We start from the raw sequence: 13,066 nt of genomic DNA, 5'->3' as shown, positions 1-13,066 counted from the left end.
GATTAGAGGTAACTCTCGGGTTCTGAGATTGTTGGCATTTTGTGCTCTGGAGCCAGCACTTCTCTGAATGAAGGAGCAGATCCTTATGGAGAGCGCAGAGGAAAAGGTTGCATAAGACTAATCAAGTCCACTCCAGTTCTCCTGGGGACTCTTCTGCTCCCCCCAGGAAGAGCGTGGACCAGCAAGGGTAAGTGCCAGGATGTGGAATGTCTCTAACCACTCCCCAGAGTAGCATGTAGGGAGGTCAGGGACACCGTACCAGGAACTACACTTCTGACCCTGGGGCATCTGTTGAGTCCAATATCAACAAGGCATCAACTGTTTGCATGCCGTCAGTATACCAGGCAGATATGGACCACCTCTGCCTTACCATCCCAACCTCTCCTTTCATCCGGGACTTTGCCATAGCTACATCCTTTACATCCCTGTTGGCTGGATGGGTCACTGAACCCTTGGGCTAATTGGCACCGCACACCGATGTTCCCCTTCCACAGTCTATGGAACCAGGGCCAGTACTGGGCTCAAGCAAGGGACCTCCTTGGCATTGGAAAACTTCTTGGCACGGTTGCATTTGGCATGACAGATGTTACCATGGTGGCTTTCACAGCCCTCCATTTCAGCACCATCAGCTACTTCAGTACTGCCGCTGACTTCAGGGTCAATAACACTTCCAGTAGCAGCATACTTGGTGCCAGCAGTATGGCTTCCATCATCAGTACTGGTCCCTGCCTTGTTTAGGATGATAGATGAGTCAAACCAGTTAATCACTTCCTCAGATATGGCTCCACCTTTATCCCCAGAAACTTGAGGCTCCTCGGCGTTGAGGTCGCGATCTTCCTCCTCCTGCTTTCTATCACCTGACCCATATCGGGGACCCTTTATGGAGCACTATGAGCATGAGGATTGGCACCTGTCTCACGTTGGGACAGGGGCCCTTGGCCCAGGGCCTGCTGTCCATCAATACCTTATCCTTATGCCTAGTGTCCTCTGTGGAATCCGTGGGACGCTCCTTGGTTGGAGAGGTCACACTTCTCAGCTCACTCTAAGGAGAGATCGCCAGGCAGATTGGTGGTGGCAACTGTGGACCCACAGCAGGATCAGGCACTAGTGAGCCTTCCCCGTGCAGAGCTCATGGAGCTACTCCTTCCAGCTCCACCAATCCAGGAATGGGAGCCAGCATTGGCATTTTTCAGAGTAGCAGCCATGTTATTCTGTAGCCGCAAAAAGAAAAGGAGTACTTCTGGCACCTTAGAGACTAACAAATTTATTTGAGCATAAGCGTTCGTGAGCTACAGCTCATTTCTTCGGATGCATCCGATGAAGTGAGCTGTAGCTCACGAATGCTTATGCTCAAATAAATTTGTTAGTCTCTAAGGTGCCACAAGTTCTCCTTTTTTTTAGCATTGGCACAGTTAACCAACTCTTCTTCATCCCCAGATGATTCAGCAGTGTCTGGCTCTTCCTCTCCAATACCTGAAGATTTCATGGACTCTCCAGACCTTTTACAGCATGTAGCTGCTTCCCTGGGCATTCAGGCAGAGTTATTGGCTATCCTGCAGCCTTCTGCTCCTGGGAGATAGCCCTTCCTGTCAACGATAGGATCCTAAAGCCTTCTTTGAAGCACACGTGCTTCCATACCGCCCACTGCAAAGCACATGGAGAAATGCTATTTTGTCCCAGTGTAGGGATTTGAGGGTTTTTACTCCCACCTGGCCCCATATTTCCTAGACATAACTGCAGTGCATGATAGAGTCTGGCAGGACAGGTTTAAATCCTCTCCTAAGGACAAGGACTTGAAAAGGATGGACAGGAAGATTTACATTTCCTCCTCCCTGCAAATGCAGATGACAAACCAGCAGGCATCATTGTCCAGGTACAGCTTTATAAATTGGACAGCTATGTCTAAGTTTGTGGACCAGCTGCCTGAAATTTGTAGAGAGAAAGTTTGGGTGTTTATCATCGAAAGCTGGTGAGTGGCCAAGACGTTATTGCAGTCCATGCTGGACTTAGCAGATGCTTTGGCCAGACTTGTGGCCTCTCTGGTGACCATAAGAAGGGCATCCTGACTGTAGACCCAACATGCAGAGGATTTGCCCTTCAGTGGCAGGGTGTTATTTTCTCACAACATGGATGGAACCCTCTCTTTCTTCAAGGATTCTAAGGCCACCCTATGGTCCTTGGGGTTGTACACACCACTAGTTCAGAGACTTCTTTGGTGGCCAAAAGCAGCAACAATACCACCTGCAACACACCTTTTGGGCAGCCTTTTCCTCCCCTGAGACAGTGGGATTGCCCCAGAAAGGGGCATAGATCCCAGAGGAGAAGACAATCAGGTCCAGGGTTCGGCCAGTCAAAACGCTATCCCCTGACACCCACCCCAAGTGCCCATTTTGACTCCTTGATCCAGAACAACAGTCTGGTCATCACTTCCTTTACCCCCATCTCCTTTTAGCGAAAGGCTAGCTCACTTTCATGATGTTTGGGGATCGATTACAACTGTCCTAAGCACTGTCAGTTTGGTCTTTGCCAATTAGATTCTCTCCACTCCTCCTCCTCACCATCCCTTCCTGTCCCTTTTCGAGGTCCCCCTCATGAGATACTGCTCATCAAGCTGATCCACTCTTTATTGGCCTTGGGAGTACTGGAGGAATTTCCTCCAAAACACTGGTGTCAAGGCATCTATTCCTGGTACCCAAATCCAAGAGAGATTTAAGGCCTAATCTTGAACTCCTCTACCTTAACAAATATATCAGATACAAGAGGTTCCATATGGTCACCCTATCAGCTGTCCTCCCCACATTCACTCAGAATGACTGGTTTGCTGCTCTTGACCTTCAGGACTCTTACTTATATGTGGCAATTCTACTGAGCCACAGAAGACTTCTCTGGTTCGTCATGGCAAGTTGCCATTTTCAGTACACAGTTCCTTTTAGTCTGTCTTCTGATCTCCCTCCCTCCCCCTCCCCCAAGTTGTTACCAAATGTATGGTCGTGGTGACGGCATACCTCAGGAAGAAGGGAATCCATGTCTTCCCATATCTGGATGACAAGCTACTAAGGGGCAGGTCCAGAGAACAAGTTCTTGCTCATGTATGGATAACACCATGCTTACTTGACCATCTGGGTATCATCCAAAACACCAAAAAGTCAACACCGGTTGCAACTCAGAAAATTGAGTTTATTGGGGCCCTAATAGACTGCATGAGTCCAAGAGCATTTTTGTCAAGCAACTGTTTCCAGACAATTCTCTCTCAGTCTGCAGTCTCAATCTTCCACAACGGTTCACAGTTCTTAGGCCACATGTCTGTATACGCACAGATGGTTCAGTTTTCAAGGTTGCACCTTTTTCCTCTTCAGATGTGGCTCAAAACTGTTTACTATCGAACCCCTCATCCCCTGGACAGGTTGGTCCGCCTCCCGCCTTTGATCCTGGACTCCTTGCAGAGGTGGACAGTTCACGGGAATGTATGTCAATCCCTTCGCCTGGCATTCCCTTCGCCTGGCCCTTACCAACCAGCACTATTGTCACCGACACCTCCTTGATAAGTTGGGGAACACATCTGGGTAGAGTACTGCACTGATATAACATTTGTATCCACGTCTGATCTGCAAAAATCGTCCATGGATGCAGATATCTGTGGATCTAAAATGTATATCCGCAGATTGGCAGGGCTCTACATCTGGGGTCACTGAAAGTTCAGGCTCTGTGGGCAGAGCAGGAAGCTTCAGGCTCTGTGGGCAGAGCAGGAAGCTTCCCTGCATATCAATGTCCTGGAGTTTGGGGCCATCTACAGTGCCTATCTTGTTTTCCTAGGCTGCGTCAAGGGTTCAGTATTTCACATGCTTACAGACAGTATCACCACAATGTATTATGTGAACAGTCAAGGGGGAGCACACACAAGGGTGCTCTGCCAAGAGGCGATCAGGCTGTGGCAGTTGTGCACTGAAGACTGTATCATTCCAATAGCTGATCACTTGCCCGAGGTCCAGACTGATCTTGCAGACGATCTCAGCAGGAATTTTTCTCTTAATCACAAGTGGTGTCTGAAGCCAAGTGTCCTGCGAGTCATCTTTTTAACGTGGGGCATCCTGACGATTGACCTGTTCTCTATAAGGGAAAACATGAAATGTCATCTGTCCTGCTCTTGAGAGGTTCTCAGTCCAAGCTCTCTGATCAATTCCTTTCACCTCAACTGGCAGTCAGCTCTCCTGTACACTTTTTTCCTCTGATCCCAATCATTCATCCTTAAGCTGAATGTGGATTGGGCCAACACCATCCTCGTTGCCCCGGCATGGCCAAGGCAGTGCTGGTTTTCTGACCTTCTTGCACTGTCAGTTCAGTCTCCCATATCCTTTCTCTCCATCCCAACCTGCTCACACAGAATCTTGGTCGCACTTCCTATCCCATGCTCAGCTCTTTGCATCTTACAGCTTGACTGCTTCCTGGTTGAACAAGGAGGAAGAGCAATGTTTGGACTCTGTCAACAGGTCCTGATCAATAGTAGATAACCCTCTACCAGGATGTTCTTTTCTGGAAAATGGAAGTGTCTTTCAGTGTGGTCATTGGCCCATGGAGTACAGCCCATGCTGTAAAAGATGAACTGCAAGTTCAGTCATTAGGCATTGTGCTTAGCTCTTTGAGGGTGCATCTAGTGGAGATCTCAGCCGTTTATCCATCGTTTGTGGAAGATCGGTGTTTTCGAGTGCCATGGTGGTGAGATTCTTGAAGTGAATTCTTTGTCTCCATCCACCGGTGGAACCATAACATGGTCTTAGTGGACCTCTGTTCAAGCCTCTGGGATCTTGTCCCTCTCCTCAAAAATGTGCATTCCTCGGCCAATAACATCTGCAAGGAGAGTGAGTTTCAGGCTTTTATGGCAGAGCTTCGTTACACACAGTTCTCCAAAGACACAGTTCTCCAAAGACAAAGCGGTGATGTGGCCACACCCAAAATTTGAGGCTAAAGTGGTCTCTCAATTTCATTTAAACCAGGTGATATATTTGCCTGAGGTTTTTCCTAAGCCGAATTCATCTCCGGAGGAGCAGTGTCTTCACACATTGGACATCAGACAATGTCCGGCCTTTTATTTGGACAGGACTATATCTCATCGGTTTGTGTCGTATGCAGACCGTATGAAGGGGCAGGCAGTCTCCTCACAGACACATTCTAAGTGGATAACTTCTTGCATCAAAACTGTATATGACACAGCTTCAGCTACGCCCCCTCTCTGGGTGTGAGTTTATTCTATGAGAGTGCAAGCTACTTCAATAGCATTCTTCAGTGATGTCTCAACATTGTATAATTGCAGGGCTGCCATGGGGTTGTCAATATGTACAATATGAACCGTTATGCCATTATCATGGCATCCAAAGCAGATGCAGACTTTGGGAAGGCATTCCTGCAGTCCGTGTTTAAGTAGACTCAGAACCCCACCTCCTGTGGATTCTGTTTGTGACTCACCTAAGTGGTATACATGACTGCATATACTCAAAGAAGAAAAAAGGGCATGTTAATTGTGGTTCTTTGAGATGTGACGCTAATGTGTATTCCACGATCCATCCCCTCTGCATCGGAGACTAGTCTCTTGGCGTTAGGTGTGAAGGAATTGAGTGAGGTCAGGGCGGCACCTCCTCATATAGCCGTGGGAGAGGCTATGGCCACAAGGCATGAACGCCACCCCTTTATGGGTACTGCTAGGCAAACTTCTCTGGCTCCAATGCTCTGGGTGCACACAAACCTCAGTGTGATGTCTGCATCACATCTCAAAGAACCACAGTGACGGTAAGTAACAGTTAATCTAAAACTAAACGAATATCTTTTCAACCTTTTTATGATTCTCTCTTCAGCCTCCGCATATCAAATAAGGGCCCCCAACCCAATCCTCTTTTCACTTTAAAAATAGGTGTGGATAGATACCAAGTCCACCTTCCAGGTGATGAAAGTTTCTTTCATCCACCAATAATAAAATCCTCCAACCGGTCTTCCAAGTTGCCAAACCATCCCCAAGTGCACCATGCCAAGAAACTCCAACACAGTCTCTGCCCAACTATTTAAAACCTTCCTGCACTACCCTCACCCCAAAAATGGCAAGACACTGTTTACTTTGATTTGGAGCCCTCTGCAGTATTACAAAAATAAATTGATGGCAACACTGATAACTGCTGATTAGCCCTGCTTTACTCCCACTATGTAGAAAGGGCTATAGAGTCATCTGATTTTTATGCTTTTAATTTGAAAATTATCTTGATCTATTGAAATATACTTATTCCGGTCACTTTTAACAAAAAACATTATAATTCTTTCTAAAATCCATTGCTCCAGATATTTAATAGTAGCTTTCAAAATGAAAAAAGTGGAAAAGACCTCATTATTGCTCACTTCTAAGAGACAGGTTTGTAGATGAAAGCAAGGGGCAAATAACCATATTTGTTGTCAGCAATGCTTTATGGGTTTCTGGAATTTGTAGCCAAGGTTGGGAAGAGTTCACTTTGTGCAGCAGTATAGTTGCGCTAGATTTTATAAGGTGTGTTGATTTGGGGAAAAAAGACATGCATCTGGCAAAATAGCTGTTCTGTAAAAGGATATGACATTCTGGATTTACTGTCACTGCCACCCACTGATTTAAATGAAGTGCAGGTTTTAATTTTTATAAAAGGAGGAAAATATGCCAAAGGCACATGAGTGCACCAGCTGTACTAGCAATAGGATCATGTTATTACAATTAACATAATGGTACTAGCAAAGGGTTTTTTCAAATTGGAATTGTTTGTGATCATTTTATTTTTATCGTATTTTAAAGGTGGAAATATTGGAGAATACTTCACTCTAAATGATACTTCAGGAGAACTCTTGGCCACTCGTAGTTTAGACAGGGAGGATGCCAGCAACTTTACCCTCATTATTGCATGTCATGACCTGGGCAGCCCACCAAGAAGCTCAACAACACAGCTACAGATTACAGTCCTGGATGAAAATGACAACAGCCCTGTATTTGCAAAGAAGAACTATCAGACCTCTGTGACAGAAGACCTTAAGGAAGGATCAGTAGTTCTTGAGCTCTTTGCTTCAGATGAAGATGGTGGCCTGAATGGTGAGGTCATGTATTCACTGATTGATGACACCCTTGGAGCATTTACTGTTAACAGTACAACTGGCGCTATAGTTACTACAAAAGCACTAGACCGGGAGACTAAATCTCAGTATGCATTTAGAGCAGTGGCAAGTGACTGTAGCATCCAAGGCCCAAGAAGCACTACAGTTAACATTATGGTGCACATTGATGATGCCAATGACAATAGTCCCGTTTTTCTACAGAACCCTTTCAAAGTTTATGTGCCTCCTGAAACTTCTGTGAATCAGACAATAGCCACTGTGAGAGCTGCAGATGTGGATCTGGGGCCAAATGGTGCAGTGGTTTTTAATTTTGGAGTACCTGGAACTATGTTCCGTATTGACATCAATACAGGAGAGATTTATCTTCAAGAGCCATTGCCTTCTGATGGTTTCAGTTCCCACCTGCTGGTATTGGCTTCAGATCAGGGTGTCCCAGCTAGGACAGCCACAGCTCTATTGGCCATTTCCACAAGGGAACAAGAGGAGGTGATGTCATTCAGCCATAGTTTTTATGCAGTAACTGTGCCTGAAAACAGTGAAGCAGGTGGGTATCAGACTCTAACTCGTGGCTGTCAGAGACCAAAGTCCTAACCTGTTGGGCACTACAGAGAAAGAAGTGTGTAGGGAGCCTTTTTCGATAACATGCAGCATCAGGGTAAAACTGGAATTGGACTATATGCAAACAGTACGTTAAGGAAAAAAACCTTCTCCCTGCCCAGTGCACCCTGGACCAAAGGGGAGCATGATGTGCTGTCTCAGAGGCGTAGTCGGGTTTCTGGTCCCTGCACACATACAACAGAGTGCCACTCATGTTAGGCAGGATTCTCCTTTTTCAAAGAGAAGAAAGGGATTCTGCACTGCATGTTCCTCCCTCACCATGGAAAACCCTTGAGCATCTCTGCTCTGTATCTGCAAAGTGGCTGTAATGATGCATGCACAATTTTTATCCTCTGCGGTTTTCCTTGCCAACATGCATCTCCTTGGAATAAAGGCAAAATGTATCTGTCTCTGTGTGTGCTTGTGCAGATGTGTGTGTGTGTGTGCGTGTGTACCCAAACGAGACTGATTACATAATATGTCACTAATAGTTCACTTAAATAAATGCAGTGAAAGCTCAGATAAGATGAGAACTACTTCCACATGTCTGTTGCGATGTATGATTTTTGGCTTTAGCGAAATCCCTAGTGTATTGTAACTGCATTCAGAGATTTTCCAACACTTTCCTCACAGTTTCAACTTGCTAAAAGAATGTGTAGAAGTAGGCGGGGAATGCACAGAGGCTGAAATACATTCTTACTTAACAAGACATTGTGAAATTGGTAGATGTCTACAAGGGACAAGCAGTAGATAAAAGCCCACATTGTTAAATGACCCCTATAGATAAAAGCCAGATTCACTGCAGTCTCTGCCACCATTGGTGCTTTCAGGCTGTAGTGGAATAAAGTCTCTGGGGGAAAAGTTTGGGTTAGTGCAGCGAAGTCACAGTTTTGACCTGCTGGGAGCTGCTGTAAACTGATCAGAGTAGCCCATAAGACGTTCCACTGGACGTGTTCCTGCAGAGCACAGGACAAGAATTAATACTATCCCTGTCCCCAAGGGGCGGGGGCTGTCCCCTGTGTCATCACAGCAGCTGGAAGATACGATTCTCATTTCCTGGAGTCTAGGATTTTTTGGTTTTGCTTGTTTGTTTTTATCTGGCCCCACCTCTTCTTCCATGCTTTAACCAAACAGTTGTGAATTCAGCTGTGACATTTTAACTGATGGTCCCTAGAATTATACATTATGGGGTAGTGAGGGCAAGACGTTCTCAGTGGAGGGTCCTGGACTCTTGATTTTGCTGCTGCTTTGGCCCAGTAATAAATAAATTAATTAATTAATAATAGCTCTTACATAGCACTTTTCTTCAGTGGCTGTCAAGGCCTGATGACCTTCAGGGTGTGTTGCAGGAGCCCAGTTAGTCAGGTTTTTCCTTACGGTTGTGGAAGAGTGCCTTGTGGGGATCTCAGTTTTTTGTATTATTGTTGGTACTGCATTGTTTGTTTAACCTGTATACATTTAAAGAAAGAAAATCAAAATATCCTTTCAGTAATGGATAAGCTTTTGTGATTCTGCATGTGCCTAATTACAGATATAGTAATGGGACAGGTTAGGCAACCCAGCCTCAAATTATGGAAATCCCCCAAGGAATTGTGGTAAGAGAATACCATAGTCAGATGGTCTCCCACTAAATGTATTGCAAACATAAATAGCAGTAAATTTATATTATTTTGATTAAAGGAAGTTTAAAGAAGCTTCAGGGTAAATCAGAAGATTTCAGCCTGAAAGCTTACTGTGTATAGTAAGAAAACTATAGGGTACGGAAGAGCAAGTTCTTTTATGTATTCTTTTATGAGATGCTCCTATCAAGTAATAGTTCTGTTTCTCTTCGAATTATTTTATGTGATTTCAATAAATACAAAAACATACTAATTTAATTTTCTTTGTCAGAAAAAGTTATGACTATAATTAAACCCTCTGAAGGATTTGGTATGCTAGCTACAGTTCTGATTCTAAAACCCTTACTCCATATGAATAATACTTACTCTCCCACCCAGTCCCATGGAAGTATTTACATTATAAAATTCAATATTAATGTAATCAGGATTAACAAATAACATTTTATCTCATACATTTTAGTTCCATTTTCAACCACGCAGTGGCAAAACTTCACTGTAGTTAGACAAGAATCAAAGCAATATCAACAGTGAAGCCTGATATCCTTGCTCAATTTTTACTCAGTAGTTATCCAGACAAACTCTTACTTAGGTAAGAACCTCAGGATTTCTTCAACTAAAATGTTTGGACCCAAGTTTGGTGACCTTCATATTATTCCCCTAGTTTAGTTTTGCATCATATTAAATATTTTATACACTGTATCGCAACAGGCACTTTTAGAAGTCAATTAATAAATAATCAAGTCAATGCACTCCGTAAAGTGCAAAAAACCTTTTCATTGTTCACCATGTCTGCCTCCAGTTGAATTATAGTTTGTATAGAGCCCTCTGGGTGTCAGATTCCCCAATAAAACAGTCACAGCTGCTAGGTCTGCAGGATTCTTTTATTTATTTTTGAATACATATAAGGTACCTGGGCTGGACATTTATTTACCCCTCTTTTATTCTCTGTGCTCCATGAGCCTTTTCTTTATTATCCACCCAAGAAATCTATCCTCAAACACAAAGGCAAAAGTCAGACAAATTTAGAGGAAAAAGTGGCATCCCTGGTTCCAATGTCCAGATTACAAAAGAGAGGAGAAAGGAAAGAAAACAATATGGGTATATGTTATTGTTTCATGGATAAACACAGGTCTCCCAGTGACTTGGACTGTAGCAGTAGATCAGTTCTGAGTTGTGCATGTGTGTCTCAAGCCAGAATATGACCCAGGGTTTTTATGTCTGTTTTGACTCCTGTTCTTTAGAAAAAGCACACATACTATACAAACTGTGCATTTCAGGTACTTGGTTGTTTAGTGCAGGTTGAGGTAATTTAACATAATGTTAAGATGCTTCTGATTTAACAGACAAAGCAGGGAAATTCTAAGTTAAGGCACTGGCCACTGCCTTGCCTTGCCCTGTTATGCTTGACTGGTTTGGAAGTTTCAGACGCAGTTGGATATTGTGTCCCTTATTTGAGGCAGTACCTATGCACAATGGACAGAGTCAAGTAAGTTTAGAATTGTAGCTCTTTGAGACAGAGACTGCTTTTTGCTGTACATCTAGTTTTACCTCATTCGGGACTTCAAGATTTGGCCTCATCAATTTAAGATACCAAAAGACACTATCCAAAGTGAAAATGAACTGTACGGAAACTGTAACATTTTGTTGTTTAAATGCAAGCCATATTACTATCACAGTGTGGCCAAAAAGCATCAGAAACCACAGAAATGCCACTTCTTTGCCCTCTACCAAAAAAGGTATCGACAGTTTTAACAGCATTAAAAAAAGGCGTCTGGGCTGGAAATTGGTAGACCCAGAGCAGGGATTTGATTGACCCAGTTGTTATACCCGGAAAAACAATGTATCAAATGGTAATACTGATGCAGCCATTTTTTTTTTTTTGGCATTTTTTTCTCTTGCTCCTTTCAAAAATCAGGCAGAGGATGTTGTGAACACAGGACGTAGGGACGTGTCCTGCAGACACTGGATGCTGTGAACAATGGTAAATGTTGGCTGCTGGATTGAATAAAAATTGTACAGTTGTGAACGTGGGACTAGCTGTCCCTGTGATCCAAAAAGGGGCCTATGTTTAATTTCTAGAAACAATGCATTTCTCATTCTCACCTTTAGCCTTACACACATACAAATCATATATGTGTTTTCTTTTGTGATTGGTCCTACAAGTGTCCTAAGTAATGTAAAAAGTTCAGAAGCCACAATGGACATATTTCCCCCACAAGTGTTTCTGGTTTATGTTGCCATGCTTAAGAGCAAATGACTAACCAGTTAACATAACATTTCCTGTGTTTAAAAAAAAAACAGTAACAAGTACTAAGCGTGTGATTTTTGTAGTTAAAGGTAAATTATACTACTGTGATGGCACAGTCCCGCCCAAAATCTAGGACATTTTATATTAACAGCATGCCTCCTGTAATGTAGTAAAATAATGTAAGATTATAATGCCATTTGGAAGAGGTCAAGTTACACAGTAGTCTGATTCCATGACAGTTGGTTAAAATCAATTGTCGTGTGCTAAATGGCTTCATAACTGGCTTGAGAAGAACAACCATTTGGAAATCTTGATAATGTTTTTTGAACTTTGTCTCAGTTTATGTTGAGCGTGATGCTTCTGAGCAGGATAATACATTCAATTTCATATGTATTTTCTGCTCCTATTGCAAACAGCATTTTTATTTCATGCCTTTTCTGTGCTGTGTCAGATCAGTACTGTTTTCGTTGAATTTAAGATTCTTCATGAACAATAAAATGCCCTTATTTTCCTTGATGCTAACACCATATTGCATATCTCTATGCACCCTGTTACGGCACTAAAAGCTATTGTGAGTTGTATTCAGATTGTGTCTACTTAAGATTGATTGATGTATTCATTTAGAATTAAAGTGTCCACCATTACAAAACTCTGGGCTACTGTACATAAGTAAACGAAAATTAAATAATGCCTTCCCAGTTGCTCAGAGATATCAGTCATGCTTAATACCCTCATAAAAGCCCCTCTTCGTCCGCTCCTGCCCCAAAGAATTTGTGAAAGGATGAGGGTAAAATGACCAAAGATGGAGAAACTTGTGTAGGAAGGACCTACACCAAGCCTTGAATACAGCCAGAGATAGATTCCTGTAGACAGCCTCAGGGAGGGAGTTCCATAAATAGTGTCTCTGAAATAAGAAGGTCTAGCCATCAAGCCAGTGGAGGTGTGCAGAGAGCAAGGATCAAGGATTGTTGACCATGCTGAGCAGAGCATGCTGCAAAATCCATCATTTTGCCAAGGGAGCAGCAGATGTTGGGGCTCAACAAGAGTGTTTGTTGATGGGGCAATGGAGGTTGGTGGGGAAGTTCCTGTCTATTAAGTTGTGATGTGGGTGGAGTTTTGTTGAGTGGTTGTTGCTGGTTTTGTTTTTGTTGTGTGCTATTTTAAATAATGTTAAAAGCACCCAGAGTGGCAGATGGGCACCTTTGCATGCATTGTTATTAATCACAGTAAATATATAAGTAATAAAGATAAGATAAGATCTTGCAAAGTTGACTCTATTAAAAACTATTGATGCTTCTGTAGGAACCTCACTTTTGACTGTAGAAGCTTATGATGATAATTTACTGGGAAAAGGCATAAAATACAGGCTATTCAGTGACAATGAAGATATTTTCTCGATACACCCCATCACAGGTAAATTAATTTATTTAAATTTGTTTTAAAGGCATGTTTAAGGCTTTTGATATCTGAATAAACATTAAATTATGTA

The 13,066-nt window shown here is 43.1% G+C and overlaps 1 protein-coding gene across 1 annotated transcript in view; it reads left to right on the top strand.

Moving 5' to 3' along the window:
• The window catches only part of DCHS2 (dachsous cadherin-related 2), a 235,147-nt gene that overhangs the window by 196,074 nt on the left and 26,007 nt on the right, over positions 1 to 13,066 (top strand). Inside the window, exons 13-14 of the mRNA XM_084625372.1 lie at positions 6,800 to 7,657; positions 12,880 to 12,990. Of these exons, the coding sequence (XP_084481498.1) occupies positions 6,800 to 7,657; positions 12,880 to 12,990 (969 nt within the window). The remainder of the gene's footprint in view (positions 1 to 6,799; positions 7,658 to 12,879; positions 12,991 to 13,066) is intronic.

This window comes from Lepidochelys olivacea (assembly GCF_965140295.1).
Source record: "Lepidochelys olivacea isolate rLepOli2 genome assembly, chromosome: 4".
In the NCBI taxonomy this organism is placed as follows: domain Eukaryota; kingdom Metazoa; phylum Chordata; order Testudines; family Cheloniidae; genus Lepidochelys; species Lepidochelys olivacea.
The sequence above is the reverse complement of the archived record's forward strand: the minus strand, read 5'-3'. Positions and strand labels throughout refer to the sequence as shown.